The sequence below is a fragment of the Electrona antarctica genome (assembly GCF_951216825.1).
Source record: "Electrona antarctica genome assembly, chromosome: 24".
NCBI classification, from domain to species: domain Eukaryota; kingdom Metazoa; phylum Chordata; class Actinopteri; order Myctophiformes; family Myctophidae; genus Electrona; species Electrona antarctica.
Genome location: NC_136803.1, coordinates 16836063 through 16854183, shown reverse-complemented (window position 1 = coordinate 16854183; position 18121 = coordinate 16836063). Strand labels below are relative to the sequence as shown.

The 18121-nt window shown below is 43.5% G+C and overlaps 1 protein-coding gene across 1 annotated transcript; it reads left to right on the top strand.

Annotated features, from left to right (window-relative positions):
• Window positions 1–402: 402 nt before the first annotated feature.
• Window positions 403–16745, top strand: LOC306917124 (calsequestrin-2-like; the record flags this gene model as incomplete). Its single annotated transcript, XM_079495257.1, has 12 exons — window positions 403–708; window positions 4868–5110; window positions 7818–7902; window positions 8891–8991; window positions 9967–10075; window positions 11955–12028; window positions 12539–12669; window positions 13638–13683; window positions 14064–14118; window positions 14344–14444; window positions 14882–14956; window positions 16512–16745. The coding sequence occupies 12 exons, from the start codon at window positions 403–405 to the stop codon at window positions 16743–16745; spliced, it is 1560 nt and encodes a 519-aa protein (XP_079351383.1).
• Between the last annotated feature and the right edge of the window lie 1376 nt (window positions 16746–18121).

The following is an 18121-nucleotide window of genomic DNA, read 5'->3' as shown; positions in this document are numbered from 1 at the left end:
ATTGTACCTTATTTGTCAGACTGGGACTCTGACTGGCACCCCGACGCGAGCTCGCCCCCCAAACCGCTACATGTGGTGAGATCCTGAGATTTACTAGGGAACAAATCAAAAGCTAACACATTTCAGCATAGTAGTTTTTGACGAATGCCATTCGGATTAATGCAATGATGTCATAACATCATCATCACAGCCACGTTAATTGTCCTTTAAAAAATGAACTTTCGAGTGAAGTGTCATTCATTTCGAGGAACTTCCACTGAAAGGACTTGCTTACACTGACACTGATTCACTGACACTGATTCACTGTCTCACTGACTCACTGATTCACTGTCTCACTGACTGAAGGCCTGTCTGACGTGTGAAATGTTTCGCTGGACGCTACATCTGCAAAAACCACATAGAATGTTCTATGAAGCTGTGGCGGTAGGGAACGAGGTGTACGCCTTCAGACCGGACGTCGACGACAAAGATCGGACTGAGGTTTTCGTCTTCAATACAGAGTCTCTGCGCTGGGTCAAGTTGACACCAGAGACCCCTGGAAGAGGAGAATGTCCCGTTGAAGGTCCCTCCATGGCCTGCAGTGGCCTGGAGCACACAGCTGTGCTGATTGAATATACTGTCTACATCTGGGGAAGAAACCTGCTTCATGCCTTTGATGTCCACGCCCACAGATGGTCCATTCCTGATGTTTCTGGGACTGTCCCAGAGGTGATGTTCAACCACTCAGCCTGTGTGTTGGGGAAGGCCATGTATATTCATGGAGGATACAAATGGCTGACTGGTAATGAAACCTACAAGTTGGACACCACCACAATGGTCTGGACTTTAATTAACACCAGAGGAACTCCATCTGTTGCTTGTTTCAGTCACTCTGCTAACATCATCGGGACAAAGATGTTTGTATTTGGGGGCTGGTGGAGGACGCGTCGGGGCTGTGGCTACTACAAAACCATCAGAGAGTTTGACACAGAGACCAACCAATGGCTGGACACACCTACTGCACAGATTGCAGGACGTGAAGGACATTCAGCCTTTAACTACAATGGAGAGCTGTACATATTTGGTGGCAGTAAAGGGAACCAGCAGCTCAATGATCTGTGGAAATTCAGTCCAGAGACCTTCTCCTGGAAGAAGCTTGAGCCCAAGGGGAAAGGCCCGTCTCCGGAATCTAGGATGTGCTGTTGCATGATGGGAGATAGTGTCATCCTCTCTGGAAGAGACCTGTATGTCTTAGACTTCAGTCCTAGCCTCAAGACATTATGTAAGCTAGCAGTTATTCAGTACGGTCTGGAGAAGTCTGAACTCCCACACAACATCAGGTGGGAACTGGCAGCCATGACCGCAGCTGATAAGAAATAATATTAGTTCAATAAAGTTCCTTGTCCCATTTTTTGTAACCCCCCAACATCCTGTTTCTGTTTCAGTCCTTCCCTGTGTTTTTAGCTATTTTATGCTCTTTTACCTGGTTTTAATCTCGAACCTGTGTTGACCTGGAATGACAAGTGTCAGAGTTCCCTTACTCTGTGGTTTAATCAAAGGGTGGCGTAGTTGGCTACAATGTTTATTTGAGTTCAGTGAATATGCACCCGCACAACAGTGCACTTTATATAATAGAGTCGGCCACCCGTCACATACACACTTCTCTTCAACCGGGATTTCAGTTAACTCAATGGTCGCCAAGGACTTATTTAACTTCTTTTTCATGATGTCCTGGAGCGCCAAGGACGTGTTTTTCGTGTTTTATAACGTGGTAAAAAAGAAGAAAAAAAAGATATATGGTGGCGGTCTGGGACTTTTGGCGCCCCCTGGTGGCGGTGTTAATGGTCCATAGATTGTGTGTAGGACGTTTCACACAAATTGCTCAAAAATCTAGGCAGAAAATCAGGTATAAGCATTTTTCAAACTGCCCAAAATGGCAGAAAATCTGAGGGCGGAGCTTACTTGTCAAATTGACAGATGTGTTCCCCATGAGTCAAGGAACATGTGGAAACAAGTGCCATGAATTTTGGCCAAACAAGGCATGAGTTATGACTGTTTCATTTGCAAAAAAAATTGCTATAGCGCCACCCTTTGGCCTATTGCAGTAAGACGTATTTCAGTGCTATTTGGCATGACCCTCTACCATACTGTAAAATGTCATAAGCATATGATGCTGCATGTATGTATTAGAGGCAGAAGAAGAATTTTCACAAAACAGAAATTTTCATTGGCTCAAAAAACTTTTTTTCACTTTCACTTTCAAATTTACTACGATTTCTTGTCCGTATAGGTCCAAAGTTCACGTGTAGAAGTTTTCGTGCATTTTGATCAAAGATCCTGGGAGGGGAGATACATTTTAACTGTTTTTCATATAATTCAAAATGGCGGGTGATCTAGAGGTCAAAAGTCAGAACACGAAAGTTGTATCAAAGTGTCATTGCCCACGGTCAAACGGTTCATGAGATATGCACGTTCAGAGTTTGCATTTTCAATTGGCCACCATTTGGCCAATCGTCATGGGCTTCGCATAGTCACCGTTTGGCATGGCCCTCTACCAGATTACCGCGTTTCCCGAAAACCGACTGCACGGTTCAGCCAGAACAGCTATTTTTGGCGGAAGGAGAAGGAGAAGAAGAAGAAGAAGAAGAAAAAACACAAAAACAATAAGTGACCAAAGTCACTTTGTGACTTCTTGGTCCCTTAATAATACTTGAAATGGGACATTCTCCATAATGAGTACTTTTACTTTAAGTACATTTTGATGCCAATACTTTTGTACTTTTGCTCAAGTTCATTTTGAATTCTGGACTTTTGTCCAGAATTGTAACAGAGAATTTCTATGTCGCAGTATTGATCCTTTTACTTAAGTAAAAGTACACCTTTGAGTAATTTTTCCACCACTGAACATAACCAAATGCCAGCTGAATGATAGTTTGGAACCAATTTAACCAAATGGACCCTTATGGGTCTGTAACCCTGAGAGTGTACAAACAAATGTAACAGGTCCATTTGGTTCCATTTGTACACTCTCAGAGTTAAATTAACATTGTTTTTACAATATAAATTGGGGTCGCAGAGATGGAAATGCCATTAAATGGGTGTCTGTAGCCCAATGCATATCAAACTGGGGGTCCTTGAAATGAAACGGGTTGAGAATCACTGCTAGAGCCATACAAATCTTGTCTCATGTGTGTCCCTGGCATATCTTTACAAATGGTGGTCCGTGGGCTAATTAGTGTCAATGTTGGGGTCCTTGACATGTTAAAGGAGCATTCAGTGATTTGGGTGATTTGGAAAACCACCCAGTCCGCCCCGGTAACAAAATGTGAACATGCACGCTCTACAGTGGGGGGAAGTGCAACAGGCCAACAGCATGTGCACCAAGGCCCGCCCCCACTCGATCATGATTGGAGGAAGGCCCCTCTCATCCTGATTGGATGAAGGTTTTGCCACCCGCCACCAAAACTGAAACTAGGGTTTTTTGACCCCAGGGGCTCACTGGGGACAGGGAGGAACTCCTTATATGGTCAGCACACTCTATAGTAGGGAGGATTATCCAGGAAAAAAAGAAAAAAGAAGTGATATTTGAATTAAGTCAAATCACTGAATATACCTTTAAAGATTGGGAACCACTGGCCTACAGTAGTTAAATCAGAGACAGTACATGTGTGGTGGTATTAAAAGTAGTGTGTCATACCAAAGGGACAGAGGATGAGTAAAGAAGTTGTGCAATCGCCAGAGAAGAACTCGCCCTCTGTCTCGATAGACTCCAATGTCATCTTGCTGTATTAAAAACAATCAATGCATTGATAGTTGATCGACAGATTTTACATGCAATGAATACATTGTTTGATGATTGTCATTCACTGAGGAAAAACAACTTGTATAGCTTTAATCAAATATGAAAATCACCCTTGCACATCTACTGCTCACTGGCACTCTGACAGATGGTGTATTGGGCAGGATCAGGCAAAAGGGTCTTCATGGTCTGATAGTTTACTGAACAAACATGCAAGCAACCGCTAACATGGCCATTAATTAATATATCACAGGTTTATAGTTCTAAACCTGACATAGCTGGTTTAGAACTAGAAAAACATATATGAATGCATGCAATGTCATGATCAAAAAACGTAGATATTGATTTTCCAAATTTGTCTGTGTCGACTAATACCTCTATCAAGTCGTTCCTACACAGTTGTCTAGTTTCAAGTTATCTTTCCCCCTTAGGTCCTGTGTCCTATAGCTGACAATGTGTGTCAAAATGTTTAATGATTTATGTAGTATCACAAATGAGGGCCAGCATACTGATTCATTGCGTGGCCCAACCTCAATGATGTCCCATTACCTTACTGCTGATTAGATGACAAACTCCCTAAGGTGTCCCTGTCCTCCTTTCCATAGTTATTTCAAGACAATGACAGGCTTTCTAAATAGTGTAGTCACCTATAGGCTACTGTTGGTGGAAGAGGGTGAGTCAGGGTGAGCGTGTTCTCACACAGAAGAAAGGGAAAGTGAAGCAACCAAGAGACCTTTGAGGGGAAGAGAGGGAGATAACCTGAGAGAGAGAGAGAGAGAGAGAGAGAGAGAGAGAGGAGAGAGAGAGAGAGAGAGAGAGAGAGAGAGAGCACCCACTGAAGTTATTAGGCTGACAGGGATCCAATCAATGGATAATGTGTTTCTTTGCCCGTCTTCTGATAATTACAAAGCACATTGACTTCCATTAGAATATCTTTCTTCCAATCTGAAGTCGGCTGTGGTATTAAGTCTCCTTTGCTTCATCTCTCTCGAGTCTCGCTCCTCTTCGTTCAGACTAATAGCGGACAGACCTCTCTCTCCACCGCGGGGGACAATCATCATGCTGCGTCTGTGGCCATCGTCTGTGGAGGTGCCCGTCCTCCTCCTCGTCCTCCTCCTCCTGCCCCTGCAGCTCCTGGTCTCCTTATGCCGGGCAGAGGAGGGCCTGGAGTTCCCCAACTTCGACGGCAAGGACCGGGTCCTGGACATCAACGAGCGCAACTTCAAGAAGGCTCTGAAGAGATACGACATGCTGTGCCTGTTCTACCACGACCCCCCGCCCACCAGCAAGGGCCTGCAGAAGCAGTTCCAGATGACTGAGCTGGTGCTGGAGGTAAGCAAAAATGTGTGAGGGCTTTGATTTCAATCAGACAAGGTAAAAAAAAAAGTCATGAGAAGGCTGTTTCTATATGTGCATGAAAGTTGCTGTTTCAGTACAATGAATTAAGCCGTAGACTTGTCTACGGTGTTCTACCATAAATGCAAATGCAATGCAATTGTGTGGAAGCTCGAGTCACAGTAGCCCACTGCCCCAGAGTAAGAATGCCCCATATGAGCTGGTGGGGAACAAGTAATTATCCATGATCAAAGGGGATCCATGGCACGCTGGGATCTACCTGTCATGACACACAGTAGCCTAATAGATTCAATGTCAGTGATAATGTAGTGTAAATGTCTCGGCGAGCTACTGCTTACATCCCCTGGGGTAGCAGGGGGGGGGGGGGGTGCGGGGGGTACTATTGCCCCATTTTGTTCTTTCTCCAGCCTGTCATAACATGTCACTAGTATGCAGTCAAATCCCCCCGGTTGGAAAATCTCATACTGATGAATATTTCATGCTTCCTGTCTGCAAAGTGTATGGATCAATATAATAAACTGAAACATAGCCTATTCATAGTCCCTTTTTGGAAAATATACATAGCTTACCAAGACCTTTTACAACCAGCTGAAATGCTCTCAAAACAAATGAAAAAACGATGGAAGATAAGAATGCACAAGGGAAAGTCGCTATAACATTATAAATGTGGTGTGCCCCAAACACCTGCTAGTTTCTCCAAGAAGGAATTAGACTAATCTTTCGCCTCACTGAACAAAATGTTTGATGGTCACATTAAATAAGTGTTTTAGTGCTTCTCCTGATAATAGTCCAAAGCAGTGATTGTCAGACCGTTATGATGGCCGCATGCTCCTCTGGGGTTCATATGTATCCAGGGATCGTTTCTAGGCCATTACGTTAATTATAGCTTGTTCCCAAAATCCTTCCTTATCTGGCTTTGAACCAGAAACAGGTGCGTTCTTCCAGTCTGTACGGCTGTTGTTCATACTTGCATAATAGTTATAGGGTGCACAAGTTAATCAAACTAATTCATTTATTCAAATATTAAAAAAAAAAAATCTATTTTAATAATTGATTTAGAAAAAAATCAACATTGATTAAAATGATTTTTTTTAATCTAAATTATAAACAAAATTGTAGATCTGCAAGCTTAAAACCGTTGCACAAACATCGTTGTATGATTAACCCTAATCCAAATGCTTAATCAGACGAATCAATTTGGTGACTGACTATAAAAGATTCATTCGAAAGTTTAAATATCAAAATAAAAAGTTATGAAAAAAAAACCCTTCTATATTATTTGATCAATCCAAAAAATAATTGATAGAATAATCCCTAAGGAAACAATCCATATTTGCAGCACTAATACTGTCAGGTAGTATAAGAGGACAGAGAATTCCTTACAATTCGTTACAATCTTCAAGAATGCTTAACATTCAACGGGCAGCTCCCCGTTAACCCAACTTCCAGTACTCACTGTTTTACATTCTTGCCATGCTGCACAAAGTTAGAAGCACCGATCAACCAGCAACAGCAGGAGCTAAATTGAGCCGGCGTTTCTCGAGTGTACCGGTATTTGCAGCACTTCTTGGGAAACACAATCTGAAAGGCAAGGCGGAGTTGATATGCACAGCGGCTTCTCTCCAACTGAGAAACTCCACAGGGGTCTCGGCATTCACACAGCTAAAGTAAAAGATTTATTGATAGAGTCAAGCCGCTATGTGTGGATGCCTGTGTACTGACAGAGTGAGTTAACCTGCTCTGAATGCTCTTCTAGTGGTAGTTCAGCTCTTTAGAACAGTTGCCTCACAGTCACAGCAAGATGGTCCTATGAGTTCAAAGCACACTGGCTCTGTAGAGCTTTCTTTCCCCACACACAGACAGAATATATCATATATGCCTGCCAGTGTCCTTGAGGCACTCCATGTCTGCCTTAGAGCTGGAGCTAGTCCCTCAGGCCATCCCTGTGAATAAGAATGTATTCTTAAGTAAAGGGTGCATTTGTATAGCACTTTTTATCCAAAGTGCTTCACATAGATTGTGCATTGCATTCACCCATTCACACACCAATGGCGGTGGAAACCATGCAAGGCACCAACCTGCACATCGGGAGCAATTAGGGGTTCAGCGTCTTGCTCAAGGTCACTTCGACACTAACTCTGGGGGAGCCCGGGATCGAACTGGGAACCTCGTGGCTCCAATCCGGCCACTCTACCACTGATCCACTGCCGCCACCGTGACATGCATGGTTATATACATGCAGGTTAAGTTCAATGAAAAGACAAAACACTAGTCTGACTAAATTAGCTCGGACTCGGAATGAGCTAAAAAAAAAACATGATTTCTCGCCTTATCCAGGTAGGATCGGGAAGCACACCCTATCTTACTACAGAGTACCTATACAATAATGTGGTAGAACAGTGGTTTCCCACCTTTTCTCGATCAGGGCCCCTGATCGTTCTCGGCCCTGTCCCACAGGGAACAGCTGTGGTAAGAACATCGGTAGCACTCGGATGGAGATGGAGGGGGTCTATTGTGTTGAGGATCGAGGTGGTATCCACCTCAACCTGTTTCAAAACGAGGTCTGGGAAATAAGTGCCCCAGGCAGAAAGAATCCGTAGATAATGAATTGGGTGATGATGACTAACAAGTATGTGTGTGTGTGTGTGTGTGTGTGGGTGTGTGTGTTTGTGATAATGTCCAGCTTACAGCTCAGGTACTGGAGGACAGAGACATTGGATTTGGGATGGTGGATTCTCAGAAGGACGTCAAAGTGGCCAGAAAACTAGGTATCTATCATCTCTCAGAAGATCGTAATATGTTCGTTATTAATTTGTTAAGTATCACTGTACAGAATAGAGGGTATATGCGCATGCATAAAGTGAATGGCAGATCGAGTGGCAGATCGAGTGGCAAAGTGAATTTAACATTGTTTAAAGTAATTTAATGCAATCAAATATGACTTTTCTGTTTGGATGTATGGGCTATCAAGGCCAGAAAGTAGTTTTTTGCCACTCAGTATAGGCATTCCCGCATAACTTCTGGGTATGATGATGATGTCACGCGCATACCCTCTATAGGAGTCTGACAGGTCTTTGCTATGAGCTCCCCCCGAAATAAGCCAAATAAGTCTCCAATATTGTTTGCGGTTACATGAAGTTCTCTTTCACAGGTGAAAACATGATAAGGCCTCACTCACACGGTCGCTGCAGATTGCTCTGTGCTTGCTGTATACAAAGGGTGTGACACAGCTTGCCCCAATGCATTTCCAATGGGAGTCACATGGTCTGACACAACACTTGTGTTGTATGAGGGGGAGGGGCGCAGTCGAAACACAGCCGAAAGCCATACAACAGCTTGTAGTCCAAAATGTAGTCCTCAAACCATGTGACTCACAGCATTCATACAGCAAGCATGCAGCAATGCATTAAAGGTCTGAGTGAGGCCTAAGGGTGCACTCACACCTTTAATGCAATTCTCTGTGCTCGTTGGATCAATGCTGTGTAGTATCATGGCCGCCCAATGCATTTCCAATGGAGGTCACATGGTTTGACACAACATAGGGGGAGGGGTCTGTTGTATGGCTTTCAGCTGTGTTTCGACTGCGCCCCTCCCCCTCATACAACACAATGTTGTGTCAAACCATGTGACCTCCATTGGAAATGCATTGGGCGGCCATGACACAACACAGCATTGATCCAACGAGCACAGAGAATTGCATTAACCGTGTGAGTGCACCCTAACGCTCCACACAACCATTTCAACGTTTCTAATTAGGTCTAGAGGAGGTGGGCAGCTTGTACGTGTTCAAGGACGACCGCGTCATCGAGTTTGACGGCGAGCTCTCGGCGGACACACTGGTGGAGTTCCTCCTTGACGTGAGTGTGTGTGGGGGCGGAGAACGTATTCCGCAGTGGTGGAAAGTAACTAAGTATATTTACTTAAGTACCGTACTTAAGTACAATTTTGAGGTATTTGTACTTACTAGTATTTCCAATACATTACTTCTGTTCTATTCCACTACATCTCAAAGGCAAATATTGTACTTTTACTCCACTATACACTTATTGATCTGGTATGTTCCAAAGAGTTTTGTACATTTGAAAACTTTAAATGGGACATTCTGCATAGTGAGTACTTTCTACTTTTGGTACATTTTGATGCCAATACTTTTGTACTCCGGATGTATTCCGGACTTTTACTTGTAATGGAGTAGTTCTATACTGCAGTAATGATACTTTTACTTAAGTAAAAATGTTTACTTTTTTCCACCACTGGCATTCTGTGATTATACTGGCCATCTCAAGGTGGACTCTTCATGGGGCTTATGGGCTGTTTTATGTGTTTCTATTTCAACCAAACCCCACACACACCAGGTGGTTTCACTAATCAGCACACCATCAACAAGAAAGACAGAAAAGCCCATTTGTGAATTCAAAGTCTTGTTGGATTGGAAGGGGAAAAACCTGCATATAGCCTACACTCTCAATGGACATCCATAGCATAATGAAATACCACCGCTCTTGCAATTAGCAGCTTTAGCCTCGTTAAGGTGCTTGTAAATGATGTAATTCTCAGCAATGCAAGACTTAACAGGAGTTGGATTCCACCATGGAGTCTATGTCCTTTTCCCCCCGGGGACTTTCCTCCTGAAGGCCTTATTGAAATAGAGACAGCTCTGTGTTTCTGAAAAGGCAGTAGGCGGACAAGAGAATAGAATATTCAGAGGTAAACGCTGTACCACACTCTGATGTTTCAAAGCTTTCCTAAAACATGAAATGGTCAGGAAAAGGCAGTGCATTATACAGTATGTATTTGTACAGAAAACACAGGTCTCTCGTACCGACCCACAGGTGCTGGAGGACCCAGTGGAGCTCATCAGCAACGCCATGGAGCTCCGGGCGTTCGAGCGAATGGAAGAAGACATCCGCCTCATTGGCTACTTCAAGGGGGAAGATTCGTGTTAGTCAGGGAGTGATCTTCTTCCATGTTTTATCCCCACATGTACACACGTACTGCACACAGAAATAGAGTGCTGTGTGTGTGTGTGTGTGTGTGTGTGTGTGTGTGTGTGTGTGTGTGTGTGTGTGTGTGTGTGTGTGTGTGTGTGTGTGTGTGTGTGTAATGATTCATGCACCTGCATAATACAATAAGTACATGGGAAAACTGTGAGTATGTGAAAGGAATCGACGTGCCAAAACCGAGGATGATCTCTGTGGACCAAATTGTTTTCATTTATACTCAATGCGGTTTTCGCTAGGTTTGAGCACGTCTCAACGTTTCCATTGGTTAATACTCCCTCCCATTTAGTATGGAAAATGAATTTCTGACTAATCACACACAAATAATTACCGCATTGCTGTCACCTGCTGTGATTTTGTTCGAAAAACAAAGTTCCGAAAAAACAGCTAGGGAATTTGTGTTAATTTCTTTGTTTCCCCCCCCCCCCCAAGTATGCTATACCCGCTTACACTGAAGAGGGAGGGCCCTCAAAAAACTTTATTTCATGAAAACACAATCAGCAGCAGTCCACCTAGATAACGCGTTTTGGCACGCAGGCCTTCCTCAGCGTTTCAAACTTTCTGGAGACAATAATTCGACCTCGATATGAAAAGGGTTGAAAACCACTAATTTAAAGCATCTCCACTGCTTCGCCATGCATGAAAACTCAAAGCAGCCATGCTATGTTTAGTGCTAGACTAATGGAGGCTGCGATCGCAGCTTCGTCCACTGCACATGAGACTGGTCTCCCAGAACGAGGAGATCCTTTAAATAGCTTCTAGTTCTACGCCTAGGAGGTCAAACTGCAATTATAGCTCCGCAAGAAAAAAGAAGAAAAAAAAGGCAAGAAAAAACTGGGGACCAGTGGGCGGAAAAAGTACTCAAATACTTTAATATCAATACTGCAATATAGAAATACTCTGTTACAAGTAAAAGTCCAGAATAAAAAAATGACTTGAGTAAAAGTACAATATTTGGATCCGAGATGTATAGTGGAGTACAAGTAAAAGTATTGGAAATTGGAAATACTCAAGTAAAGTACAAATACCTCAAAATTGGCGGGAACCCCTTTTGGTGTTCTAAGCATTATGTTATACTTTAGTTATTGAAATCTTTGAATATATTATTTCAGAGCAAACGTTTTTAACTCAAATCTTTGCTGGAGGGTCCGTGGGCAATTACATATATTTTTGGGGTCCTTGACATGAAATAGTTTGAAAACCACTGACATAGAAACGTTTTTTTCAGAAAACTTTTAGGATTTAGAAGCCTTTTTTTTTTTAGAATCGGCCTCAGGTCTAAATGGGTTAAGTAAATCTACTTAGTTACTTTCCGCAAAACAGATACAGATAGCGATATGGCAGCGATGGGATATTTCATTATGGAACCCATTTCTGTCCACAGCGGGTCCTCGGCCGCCGTGACCCAAGGGTCGTGACCTTTGTTGGTAGTGCAGCGCAGCACACTACAAGCGCAATGAATAGCGGGGGCGGGGGATGCGTTTCTTGGGTAAGGACAGGGGAATCACTGCGTGTCGGGAACTTTGTCTGCAAATTCACTTTGCTTCCTTTTCACATCCTGGGTTTAAAACTTCTTTAAAACTTAAATCCGTTTGACCTTGCAACTGCCAGAGTGAAATAAACACTGTGCAGTCAACCTTGGGTTGTCTCTGCCCATCATGCTGCATCTCAAAATCCACTCTCTCTCCCTTTCTCTGATTTATTTATAGCCTCCTTCCATCCATTTAATGAAGCATTTGCATGTTTGACTAAATCATACATTTGCTACATGTGTTGTCTGTGGCTTCCCTAAACTCTCTCTCTCTCTCTCTCTCTCTCAGACTACAAAGCTTTCCTGGAAGCGTCGGAACGTTTCCAGCCCTACATCAAGTTCTTCGCCACATTTGACAAAGCAGTAAGTGCTCTCTCTACACTACAGTATGGGTGATGTGGGACTAGTGCCCGAATCAACGAGTCTGCGTACATGTCAAACTAAAAGCTGCGACATTTATGTAGTTCCTCATTGGAACACAGGTCACCCACATTCATGGGGGATCAAACATTTACCGCTCATCCAAGAGACAAATCTAGATGCGAGTCTTCTTAAATGGACTCTTGGAACCAGACAGATCTCTGAGCTATACTTCCGCTGAACACTAATATGCAGTATAGTGAACATTAGCACGATGAAGAAAGTGTGTTTACACAAAATGGCAAGAAAGATGAAACGGCATTCTATTCTTTATAATTCAAAATGAAGACCCAAAGACTTTTTCGTTAATTTAACATTTGAGAGTGTAAAAAGTGGACCCTGTGACTTTTTCCTTCATCCAGCCATGATAACGTGTGTGTGTGTGTGTGTGTGTGTGTGTGTGTGTGTGTGTGTGTGTGTGTGTGTGTGTGTGTGCATGCCTGCGTGTTTCAGGTAGCAAAGCACCTGTCCCTGAAGATGAACGAGGTGAACTTCTACGAGCCCTTCATGGAGGAACCGGCCGTCTTGCCCGGCAGACCTCTGTCAGAGATGGACATCGTGGACTATGTCACCCAACACCGAAGGTTGGTCATCACGTCTAGAGTGAAGACACACATAACACAGGATAGAAATAACAATCAGAAGTGTCTCCAACTCTCCATGCAGTAGAGTAGAGCCTGTTGCACGACCCTTCCAGGAAAAAATGACAACTGGAAAAGTGTCAAAGTGTCATCTTTGTTGAGGGTCGTGCAACAAAGTGTGATTTAGTCTTAATGTGAAAATGATGCAAGTTTGTGGTTCCACGGTCCGCATGACTCTTTGAAACTATCGATGCTAGTTACAGTATGACATTATACTGATGAAGGTTTGTTGTAGTACTCGAGTCCTTGACTCGTCTGGAGTCGGTTCTCGAGTCCACATTGTAATTTACTTTGTCTCGTCTCGGTCTCGCCCTTAATTTGACTGTGTCTTACTTGGTCTCGGACCAAGGGACTCCCCCCACCGAGTCCACTCGAGTCATGAGTCACTATACAATGCAATGAAATAATTGTATTATACCCATATTATGAGGAGCCCATTGACATTAACATTATAAGAGAGCTCTCTGGCGCTTATAGACAGCTATCTTGTTAAGAAACAGAGTGCATGCTGCTCTCGCTGTGTTTTCTATACCTGGTCTTGGTATCGACTCGGTCTCGCCTCCCGTCGGACTTGACTCGGACTCGCACCCCCTCGGACTTGGTCTCGACTTGGACTCGCTTTAGGTGGACTCGACCACAACAATGGTATCTTGAAGCCAGATAGTGATCCAGATTCCAGGCGCATGCCACATATAGGCTCTGGCCTGACAGCGTGTTGCGTGTTCGAGTCCCGTTCATGACGACCTTTGCTGCATGTCTCTCACCTTCTCTCTCTCCCTCTTTCCCGTCCGTCTTCACTGTGACTATCAATAAAGGCACAAAAGCCAAAAAAAACGAATCTTTAACAAAGGTATCTTTACTGAACTTAGATATTCTTCCCCAGCAGTTTAAAGTGCAAGTCTTCTCCACAGGGCCACTCTGAGGAAGCTCCGTGCAGAGGATATGTTTGAGACATGGGTGAGTCCTTTACATTTAGCTGTTAGAACCATTTGTCATACACAGTTTTATTCCCACTAAAAGCATTTAGGATTAAACATTGATAGTTTGGCTGGCTCCTCTCAGTACATTTCTATTTTACTTTGATGTCAAAGTGCTGTGGCAATTTTATTGATTGAAACTCAGCTATAAACCCGATAGGAATAAAGAGCAGTGTGTGTGTGTGTGTGTGTGTGTGTGTGTGTGTGTGTGTGTGTGTGTGTGTGTGTGTGTGTGTGTGTGTGTGTGTGTGTGTGTGCGCGTGCATTACGTGTGTGCATGCGTGAGGGGGGAATAATAATGTAGTATTCTAGTATATTTGTTTTGATGCATGCTATAAACAGTAACATTGATATTCCCAGGAGGATGACATGGATGGAGTTCACATTGTTGCCTTTGCTGAGGAAGAGGATCCAGGTATGAACATTGCATGAATTTGATTAATAAAAAGTCCATCAAAAATAAGAACAGTCACAGAGAGAAAGAGACAGAATGGAACGGGAGAGAAACACTAAAGGCCTGCAGGAGATGGACGAACACATTTGTCTTTACTGCAACAATATCTCTGAATTTAACCTCGTTTTTGGTTCAAATCTAAGCGAAGGCGAAGTTTTGATTATTCACCCGACATCTCCCTCCCAGACGGCTATGAGTTCCTGGAGATCCTCAAAGACGTGGCCAGAGACAACACCAACAACCCAGAGCTCAGCATCGTGTGGATCGACCCGGATGACTTCCCTCTGGTATACTGTGCAATCAATGGGATCAATCAATCACCGCGAAAGCATCTCTGTCATTTTAGATTTCTTTGGCTATTCAGGGATAGCAGATACAGTATACAAGCTCATACAACACCGTGAAAATTGGTGCAAATCTTTGAATATATGTTTTTTTTAAGCAAACATTTTTAACTCAAATCTTTGCTTCTGGGGGTCCCTGGAACAAAATGTTTTGTGATGGGGGTTCATAGCCAAGTACATAAGTTTAGGGGTCCATGACGTGAAAAGGTTTGAGAATCATTGATATAACAACACCAAGGAAACCGCTGGGATTTAGAAGACATTTTTCTTTAGAATCTGTCAATTTTGCCTTGTTTGGGGAATGTGCAGCCATTTGACTTAATTGCATGTGCAGAATATTACTCACGCAGATGACATTGTTCTGGCTCTCGTCCACGCAGCTGACCACCTACTGGGAGAAGACCTTTAAACTGGACCTGTTCAGACCACAGATTGGAGTGGTAAACGTCACAGACGTAAGTAAGAGTTCCGGCTCGATTTAAAACCCATTCTGGACGGGAACCCCTTTTGGTGTTTTAAGCATTATGTTATGCTTTAGCTATTGAAAAATAGCAGATCTACAAGCTCATAGAGCAGATTTACGAGCTTGTAAATCTGCTATTTTTGAAAGATAGTGGAAAATGTGGCGCAAATCTTTGAATATATTATTTCAGAGTGAACGTTTTTAAACTCAAATCTTTGCTTCTGGGAGGGTACCTGGAACTACTTATTTTGAGATGGGGGTCCGCGGCCAAATGCATTCAAATAATTCTGGGGCTCCTTGACATGAAATAGTTTAAGAACCACCAATGATATAGAAACATTAGGATTTAGAAGACATTTGTAGAATCGACCTCAGATCTAAATGGGTTCATTAATGATTCAAAAACACAAAACATGGAAAATAGCAGCTCTACAAGCTCACGCCGTGTCGAGATTTGACGTGCTGTGAGATTGTAGATAAGCTATTCCTTTCAAACATGTTCTAACATTTTCAGCTACTATACAATTTCCTAACATAGAGACACCAGGGTTTAAAGCGGTTAATTGTGCCACCGGGCATGAATTAACAATGATGATGCCTGGCGAAAATCGCTGTTCCCCTTGAGGTGAGCGTGATGCAACGAACCACGCACGGCCTTGTGGGCTATAAATACTCTGCATATCAATATCATAGTAAAGAGAGAGGAGGCATCACTCTGTCCTGAGGCAACAAGATGTAGCCTTGTGTGTTATCTCCTTTCCTCCAAGGGAAAGGAAAGCCCGAGGCTGTGCAGTGTAGCTACAGTCCTCTAAGGGACGTGCACACATAGACATCAAAGGGGGCTTCAGCCCCTGCCATTTTACCCGTCCATAAAACAACTGCCCTCTCCAGACCACGAATGCAACATTTTTACTATGGTGAAAGAAATGCAAATGCCACTCCTTTCCATGCCATGCTGGAAGGCAGCAATCAGGAGAAGTTGGTTTAGAAATCCATGTTGTACATCGCAATCTCCACTAGCTCAGGGGTTCTCAACCCGTGGGTCGCGACCCCTCGGGGGGTCGCCAAATTATTTTAGGGGGTCCCCAAATTATTTTTCAAAAATAGCAGACCTACAAGCTCATGAGTTTGTAGATCTGCAATTTTTCCGGATTTTTACTTGTAACGGAGTACTTTTTCCACCACTGCCTTTAACCCATTCTGGGCGGGAAGTGGGAACCCCTTTTGGTGTTTTAAGCATTAGGTTATACTTTAGCTATTGAAAAATAGCAGATCTACAAGCTCATAGGAGCTTGTAGAAAATGTGCTGCAAATCTTTGAATATACTGTATATTCTTTCAGAGCGTTTTTAACTCAAATCTTTGCTTCCGGGGGGTCCCTGGAACTACATTATTTTCAGATGGGGGTCTGCGGCCAATTACATAATAATTTTTGGGGGTCCTTGACATGAAAATGTTTGAGAACGACTGACATAGAAACAAAAAAGATTCAGAAGACGTTTGTAGAATGGTCCAATGGGTTAAGTGTGTGTGTTTCCCGGCATGCAGGCGGACAGCGTGTGGCTGGACATGTCCAACGACGAGGACCTGCCGACGGCCGAGGAACTGGAGGACTGGATCGACGACGTGCTGACGGGCAGGGTGAACACGGAGGACGACGACCAATCAGCTGACCAGCGGGACGACGGAGACGACCGCGGCCACGATGCCACCGACGACAGCTACAGGGACGGCGGCGGTCGCTATGACGACGACGATGACGACGACAGCAATCAATATTAAACCCTGAACGCTCTCACGCGTCGACCATTTTTCTCTTATGTCATATTATAGCCTACCTTTGTGATGGGTTTCCCCACTGGTTCCCAACGGCGGGTCCAGGTACCTCCAGCGGTCCAAATGAATACAAGACAGCTTGTCAAATCCTAAAACTAACCGTATTCCTAAACATAACCTCAGTAAAACTATGCCTATAAACCTAACCTTATTCCTGTAACCTCAGTAAAACAAATACAAGAATACAAGAACCGCTTGGGGTGAATGATCTGCAAAAAATGTGTGAATGTGGTCAAATACTGTTGTAGGCCTATAATTATTCTCTATTGCACACCTGGTGCAAAAGAAAGACTTGATGCAATTAGAAGTGAAAATGTCATTTTCTTTATATTACTAGTGGACAGAGCAGGCCTGTTAAGCAACTCTATTGAATGGATGTTAATGATTGTCTGTCCTCATTTTGTTTTTTGATCTGATTAAATACAGTACATAGAGTCTGATCAGATGCTTGATGTGGTGGGATCAGATTTCTTGGCCAATAATGTCACACACCAAAATAAACGAAACAGGGGCGTCCCTGTGTGTATATCCCATGTCACAAGGACACGCAAACGCGTAGCTGCTTCTTCACGCCATAAAAACAGCCTCAAAATGTGAATGAACTGCAAATAAAACATTGCCTGGCATTTGTTGTTTCGTGACTGCGTGCGTGCGTGCGTGCGTGCGTGCGTGCGTGCGTGCGTCAGGGTTCTCCCTCATTAGCTAAGGCCAGTCTCACTCAAGTTCAGGACAATGGGCCTATCTATGATGCATTTTCACCTTGAATTATTCAAACAGAGTTGAATTATTCAGTGCAGTCATGACTCCTAATGGGAGGGGGGGGGAGGGGATGACCATCAGTGCACAACAGCTGCATACAGAGCTGATTGAACACTGTCTCGGGTCAGACTTATGTCACTGCGCATGAAATAATGACGAGGGACCCTTTGCAGAAGAAAGCACGAAAAATACCCCTCCAGGTGGATCTGTGTAGCCTAGCATGCAGTGGTGGAAACATGTTTACTTAACCCATTTAGACATGAGGACGATTCTCCAAAATGTCTTCTAAATCATGACAGTTTTCTGAAAAACCTCTCTTTCTATGTCAGTGGTGCTCAAACTATTTCATGTCAAGAATGCCTAGAATTATTATGTATTTGGCCACCGACCCCCATCTGAAAAAATGTAGTTCCAGGGACCCTCCAGAAGCAAGGACGTTCACTCTGAAAGAATGTATATATGTGAGTGTGAGTGTATGTGTGTGTGTGTGTGTGTGTGTGTGTGTCCTGAGGCGAGAACACATTGAATGTTGTTTCTCTCCAGGGGGGAAGAGAAGTGTCACG